This window comes from Misgurnus anguillicaudatus, chromosome 11 (genome assembly GCF_027580225.2).
Source record: "Misgurnus anguillicaudatus chromosome 11, ASM2758022v2, whole genome shotgun sequence".
In the NCBI taxonomy this organism is placed as follows: Eukaryota; Metazoa; Chordata; class Actinopteri; order Cypriniformes; family Cobitidae; genus Misgurnus; species Misgurnus anguillicaudatus.
Window position 1 is genome coordinate 4,807,964 of NC_073347.2, and position 6,966 is coordinate 4,814,929.

Sequence of the window (6,966 nt, forward strand, 5' to 3'; positions counted from 1 at the left end):
GACAGACGCGCCGGGAGTTCACATCCACGAGGAGGAGTAAAGGAGTTTACTCCTGCATTTGAGGAGGCGAACAGCCCCACAGGTCAGATGGAAATTTTGTGTTCCTGACAATCTTTAAATCTGTACCATGTTTGTTCCTCAATAGTTTTGTTGGCCCTTGCAGATACTGATATCTTACTACATTAAAGTCAGTAAAATAAAGCATCTTACAATAAGATATTAAGTTTAGACCATTTTTCTAGTGTGTTTTAAACTCTTATTTTAACAGCATTATTAATGCAATAATCATTGCTGTATTTTTAGGAATTTGTTATAAAGAATTAGATACTCAATTACATATACATATTTAATCAAAGAGTATCTGGGTGGACAGTTTGTTAAATGTGTTTATTAAGTATCATTACTGACCCCGGTTCTTTGTCATTCTCTTTTGTCATAATGAATGTTCTAATAGTTTATCATTTGTTTTTGTTTTTCTTTTTTGGTGTAGAAAAATGTGAGAATAAATTATTGAAATCATTAAAGAAGGGATGGAATAAAGTAAAGCAGCCATTCCTTCATAATGATAAAGTGGAAACACTGATTCCTTCAGAGGTTTGTTACATCATTACATTCAATACAACTATCTGTCCATTTATAGACATGTTTCCATCCAGGTTTTGTTATCGACCAAGTGAATATGCGTAAAAAGGTTTTCTATTCAAATGGTGCTAAAATGGTGTCCGTTGTGATATCACGAATGATGAAAGCGACATTACTTTTGGTGTATCACAAAAAATCTGATCTTGAGCAAATTATCTACCTAATTTCTCTAATGCTTTTACAATAAAAGCTTAGCCAGGTCCAGTCTAATGTTTGTGGTCTCGGTAATTTAAAATAAATGTGCTTTCACCAAAGGGACCCGATTATGAGGAGAAAAAATGTAATATTTAGGAGAATAAACATGAATCATTTTATGGATAAGTGATTGACATTTCAGCACTTCATGAAGTAAGTTCAGTGCAGCTCTGTGTATATGGAGGATGAAAACAGAAAGTCTCAGGCTGCAATAAGAGCGCCTATTGTTTGCTGTTATGCCCTTCAGAGGTTGCGCGTGATAAAGATTCAATTCAATTCAATTTTATTTATATAGCGCTTTTCACAATACTCAATTGTTTCAAAGCAGCTTTACATTAATAGAAGCAGTAAAAGCACAGAAAAACGACAGATAGCACAACATAATACACAATAGCATAAGCAGTCAAATTTGCTGCGGCTATGACGCGACATTATGAGCGAGCATATTACTAATGTAACGTCTAGAAGAAGAAGCTAAGTTAAGCCCAAGCAGGCTACCTCCCCGGGGTAAAAAACCCCCTAGGAGAAAAAAAACAAAAACCCCGGGTTGTTTAGCCTAGGAAATAAAAATAAAAGTCCTTGGAGGGAAAAACCCTTGGGAGATATACATGTATATACACACATATTAATGGATAAGGAGCTTAAGCAGAGATTAAGCGGATATTAAGCGGGTCCTGCCGGTGGTCGTTGGTCAGGCATCAGCTGGGCATCACATTGAAGGACGACCAGTAGATCAGAGGTGTGCCGACTTTCACATCTACCGGAACTGGGTCTGTTTGTCCCATTGTCCTCAGGGTCAATGGGACCCAGGGACGAGACAGGGAGAGAAAAACAAAATCATATTAGCGTAGGGGCCGTTCACATGTAATGCAAGTGTCACACAGTGATGTGGTTTAATCAGCTTAGTTTCAGACAGACTAACTATTGCGGCATAATTATATTATCCACAGTTGAGGATTTTGCAAATTGGGGGCCCACTGCGACGGTATATATGGTAACTAAGGGTCACCTTCCGATTTTTAAGAGAAAATGAAACCTGTCGACCCGTTTGACTAAGGCCTGTAACCCCACTGTCGTCGTTAATGCAGGTTCAGTGGCAAATGGGTCTATATTGCATACTATGTACAAGATCACGAAAAAAACGCCAACATCGCAGCCTGACGATACGTGTCAACCCAATTGACTAAGGCTGGAGGCCCCACTGTCGTCGTTAATGCAGGTTCAGTGGCAAACGGGTCTGTATGGCATACTATTCACAAGAACACGAAAGTTCCAAAATCGCAATCCGACTATAGGTTAAGATAAGGTTTTTATTTATTTATTTGGTTGGTCTGTGTTATGACCGCGAGTGCTTTGTTCTGTACAGATAACTATTTCGAGTTAAGTACTTTTACTAGACGAATTATGCGAATGCTTTGTTGAAGAGAAAAGTTTTAAGTCTAGATTTAAAATTATCGACTGTGTCTGATTCTCGGACATCGGTCTATCATGTGACATCACATTTATTTGCATTAAAGCTATTTTTTTATATATATATATTTTTTTAGGTATTGACATTGCGTTTATGCGCTAAATCATTTTTTTGCTAAAAAGCCTTGGATGGAAACATGGCTTCTAAACATAGCTGGAAACATCTGTCTGTCCGTCTGTCTGACCCACCTCTGGTCTTCTCCACAGCTTAATGCAGATTCAGATAATCCTAATGTAAAGGATGGTGCTGGTCTGGCCAGCTCTGAATTAAACAATAAGATCAAACCGGAAAAACAACGAATGGCATTCTTTGACTGTCTCCGGAGGGGCAAGGTGGAGTCAGTGCCGACTCCCCTGCTTAAAGCGGATCCAGCTATCCCTGATGTTAGGGAAGTTGTTGATCCTGCATCACAGTCAAAGACCTACGTTGGTCCGAAGAAACAGAAACAAAAGGCTTCAAAGAGCCGCAAATCTAACCTCCAGGGAGAAAAAGTGACTGTTGTGCCAACTCAACAGCCCAAGGCTATTTCAGATATTCCTGTTGGCATGGATGTTCCTGCTCTGGCCGGCCCCCAATCAAAACCAAAGATTCGTCCGGATAAACGCATGACATTGACGCAACGCTTCTTTGGATGCTTCCGGAGGGGCAAAGTGGAGTCGATGCCGACTTCACAGATTGAGGCCGATCCAGCTATCCCTGATGCCAGGGAAGTTGTTGATCTGGCAAATTCTCAATCGAAGAGTGTTGGCTTAAAGAAACAAAAACAAAAGGCTTCAAAGAGCCGCTCATTTCACAACCCTTTTAGAAAAAAAGGGAAGAGTAAAGTGAAAAAAGATGCCGATCCAGCTATTCCTGGTGCCATGGATGGTGCGGATCTGGCCAGTTTTGGTGGCATCGCTGCAGCCAATGCCAGGCTACAGACGTTAGGTGCCATCCCAGAGAATATTGGGTCAAAAGATGTTGGAAATCTTGAGGCAAAAGGTGGTAAAAATCCCAGGCCAAAAGCTTTTGGAAATCTCAGACTTCCTTGGTTTTTTAATGCAAAAATAACTAAAAATCCTGGACCAAAAGAAGAAGGAAATCCTGGGGCAAAAGAAGAAGGAAATCCTGGACCGAAAGAAGAAGGAAATCCTGAAGCAAAAGCCCTTGAAAATCCCAAAAATCCCTTGTCAGAAGATGATAAAGTTGTCAGGCCAAAAGTTATAAATGTTGTTCAACAAGCTTCTGAACCGCCAAGCAAGAAGAAACCAGCTGATCCGTCAGTGCCTAAAGGTGAGTGTATTGACTTCATTACTCCTACGGTGGGTTGCACCAATAAGTGAAATGGTTTCTTCATCATATTCTTCTGTACCTGGAAATGTATGCTGTACCTTTCATCTGTGAGTATATGAGTGTTAACATGTACTCTCACCTCATAATTTTTCTGTGTGTTTTTCAGACACTTTTGATTCTAAATATCAACTCTTGGAGGATGAAGTGCTTGGGTGCGGTGGCTGTGCCATAGTGTACAAAGGGATCCGTAAATCGGATGGCAGTGAGGTAATGCACTCGTATTTATATCAAACACAATGTTTGCTGAAATTTGTATGTTCACTTGATCTAAACCATGTTTTAAAGTTTGTAGATTCTTAAACCTTAAAGTTATGTGTGAAGTGTCAGGTGAGCCGCTTCAGTCAGCTCAAGAGAAATTAACTTTTGTTGTTTTTCTCTTTACAGGTTGCCATCAAGCGAATAATCAAACGAAAGAATGAAAGGACTCTTCAGATTGTAAGTTGTCATAAAATTTGATGAAGTGAACTAAACAGAAAATAGACAGTATAGCAATTACGCACCAATACAAGTTATTTGTTCTATCTAATTGTAATTTGTTGACCATTTTTTCTCCAGCCTGGATACCCCAAACCACTTATTACAGAAGTGGCGCTGCTGCTTAAGTTAGGAGAAGCGCCCTCATGCCCCAATGTCATACAGATGTATGACTGGTACGAGACTAAACACTTTTACACGCTCGTGTTGGAGTACCCACTGCACAGCGAATCCTTGTTGCTATATGTTCTTCTTGAAGAAAAACTAAGTGAAAATACAGCAAGACATCTCATGCGTCAGGCGGTACTGGCAGTACAACACTGTCTGGATAATGGAGTTTTTCACACCGACATCCATCCCGGAAACTTCTTGGTGCAGCAATCAACAATGAGCCTGAAGTTAATTGACTTTGGGCTTGGACATTATCTGACGCATGAGGCCTATGATTCCTGTGACTTTAGGGGTGAGCTAAAAAAAAATTTATTGAGTATTGAAACTTGTTGTTAGTGCAGGGTCGTCTTTTACAAAATGACTCAACATGATGTTTTGTGTACAGGAGCTCCATGTTGCACCCCGCTTGAGATCGAAACGGCTAAGAAATTCCACGCCGTGCCAGCAAACGTCTGGGCCTTAGGTACTATGCTGTACTTCATGGTGCTTGGATCTTTCCCCTGTCCTTTAAACGAGTTTAATTCCGGGAATCTGGAGACAAATGAGATGGATTTATCAAAGGGTGAGTGAAAATGACTGATCAACATGCACACACAAAGCCACAATAAATATTATCAGAGGATACGGTCTGTCTGGCAAGATGTTAGATTTTATTGTGTTTAACTAAACAGTCATTTAGTGGCTCGCCGATGTATTACATCACTGTGCCATCATCTTAACCTGAGGTACTGTCTGTCTGTGACCAGGGTCCCTTTAGATGATAGACAGACAGACAGACTTTTTTGCAGTATTATTAAATGACAACAAAAGCGTCTCTTTATGCCGTGATCATTATTGTCATTTGTGTGTCATGATGACTAACCAGCTCTCTCCTAAATCTTGTACAGAAATCTGTGATCTGTTAAGTGGTTGCCTGGCCCTGAATCCAAGTGATCGTCCGACGCTCAAGCAGATCTTAGATCATGACTGGTTTAAAACTGAGTCTGATGAAGAAGAGCTACTCGTATACAAAATGAGGTAACAGACCAATTAGGAAACTACATTTTGCAGATTACATGCTTTTTATTTTGTGTAGTTAGTTGTATAGTAAGATTGTTTTAAATATACATTTTCATCACTACAGGGCACTATCCACAGAAAATAAAAAGGATGAAGCTGAATGACTGAAGAAGAGGGGAATGATTGGAGATGCTGTTTTCATCATCCTGAGACATATGGAGTTTGCTAATCATGTTTACGGATAAATAAGGTAATAAATTAATGCTTTTTTAACTATCCGTTTGATCACATTATTTAATGGCATTATAATGTATAAGTTAATAGCTGTGTGTTAGATGTTGTTTAACCAACACTTCTGCATTTGTCCTCTTGTGTCTCTCTAGTTTCTATAACCAGAAAGCGAGAATAGCACAGACATTAAAAGGGCCTCAATTTCTCAGGAGGAACTCATTTTTGCACACTTTCTGCATAATGTAAGTTCACAACTGCATTTATTTTTGTATATTTTATTACAAAAATCATACATATTGTGCACTGGCGGCCGATGACTTCTTTTTTCCGAAGGCGCTTGATGCAAAGTTCAAGTTTGTCACAATGTTTATGTAGCCCATCATGTGTGTGGTTCATAATTTCAAAATATGTGTTCTGCACGTCGAGAGATCTTATGTGCATCACATGTATGGTCAAAATAGGTGCCTGCTGCAGACGCATCTAAAGGGTTTATGATAAAAAGAGACGCTTGCGTCTGCCAGATACTCGCATAATATCACGCGTAATCAAAGTTTACTGTTAAGGGAGTGTCTTGCGTGTATTTTGTGAACGTGAGCGTCTCTTTAATCATAAATGGTTTTGACGCGTGTGCAGCAGGAACTTATTTTGACAAAACACATGATGCACATGGTTAACATGACGCAACAAACAAATATTTAAAAAATGCGAAACACATGACACTCCGAACACTTATTTTGAATTAGCGTCCCTCGGATGAGCAGTCACGAGCCGCCACTGATATTGTGGCTTTAAGGTTCTAGATAGGCTATACTATAAATATGATGACTAAAAATTAAATGTTGACATTTTCTTTCTTTCTTATCTTCAGGTTGTATTTCAGACTTCATGAACACAGACCGCTGGCTGAACGTCTGATGCAGATCCTGTCTCATCCTTGAACACATTAAAAAAAATGTTTTAATTCTTAATGTTTTTATATTTTAAAGTTGTATAATAAAGTATCTAATATATAGTATGTCCTCTATAGAATCAGCGATGTCTGTCTCTCTCTCTAGGGTTTTTTCTCCTAGGAGTTTAGGGAGTCAGGTTTATTAATGTAAAGCTGCTTTGAAATAATTAAACAATTGTGAAAAGTGCTACAGTATAAAATTGAATTGAATATGGAAGACTTTTCTTTAGCAGATGTTTTAATTTGCTTTTTTAATTTTTTATTTGAACAAAATGATTAACTTGGTTACTTATGTACATGTTTTTCATATGCAATATCAAACCCTTGACCTTGGTATAAAATACTAAGAGTTAACGTAGTAAATCCAATCGGACACAGTGTTAAACCTGATGCTGTTTTAACCCAAATAAATAAGTACACTTGACCTAAACCTTAAAATATACCCTTCATTACTCTGTGTTTTAGTTTAATTTGCATGATTTCTCTCAATCATCGAGACATT

General features: G+C 38.7%; 1 protein-coding gene across 1 annotated transcript; it reads left to right on the forward strand.

The window, feature by feature from the left end:
* Nucleotides 1-2,219: 2,219 nt before the first annotated feature.
* On the forward strand, nt 2,220-6,544 carry LOC129416363 (uncharacterized). The gene is made up of 9 exons (XM_073872902.1): nt 2,220-3,580; nt 3,747-3,847; nt 4,025-4,075; nt 4,196-4,577; nt 4,671-4,847; nt 5,173-5,302; nt 5,409-5,534; nt 5,668-5,757; nt 6,384-6,544. Exons 1-7 carry the CDS (start codon nt 2,437-2,439, stop codon nt 5,446-5,448), a joined length of 2,025 nt encoding a protein of 674 aa, XP_073729003.1. The 5' UTR covers nt 2,220-2,436; the 3' UTR covers nt 5,449-5,534; nt 5,668-5,757; nt 6,384-6,544.
* The last annotated feature ends 422 nt before the right edge of the window (nt 6,545-6,966 follow it).

Bases quoted from the DNA above. Each gene is read 5' to 3' on its own strand.
- LOC129416363 (XM_073872902.1), top strand. From the start codon at position 2,437: ATGGAAACATGGCTTCTAAACATAGCTGGAAACATCTGTCTGTCCGTC. The intron at 3,848-4,024 runs GTAATGCACTCG...TTCTCTTTACAG, and splicing joins GTAAATCGGATGGCAGTGAG to GTTGCCATCAAGCGAATAAT. The intron at 4,848-5,172 runs GTGAGTGAAAAT...AATCTTGTACAG, and splicing joins TGAGATGGATTTATCAAAGG to AAATCTGTGATCTGTTAAGT.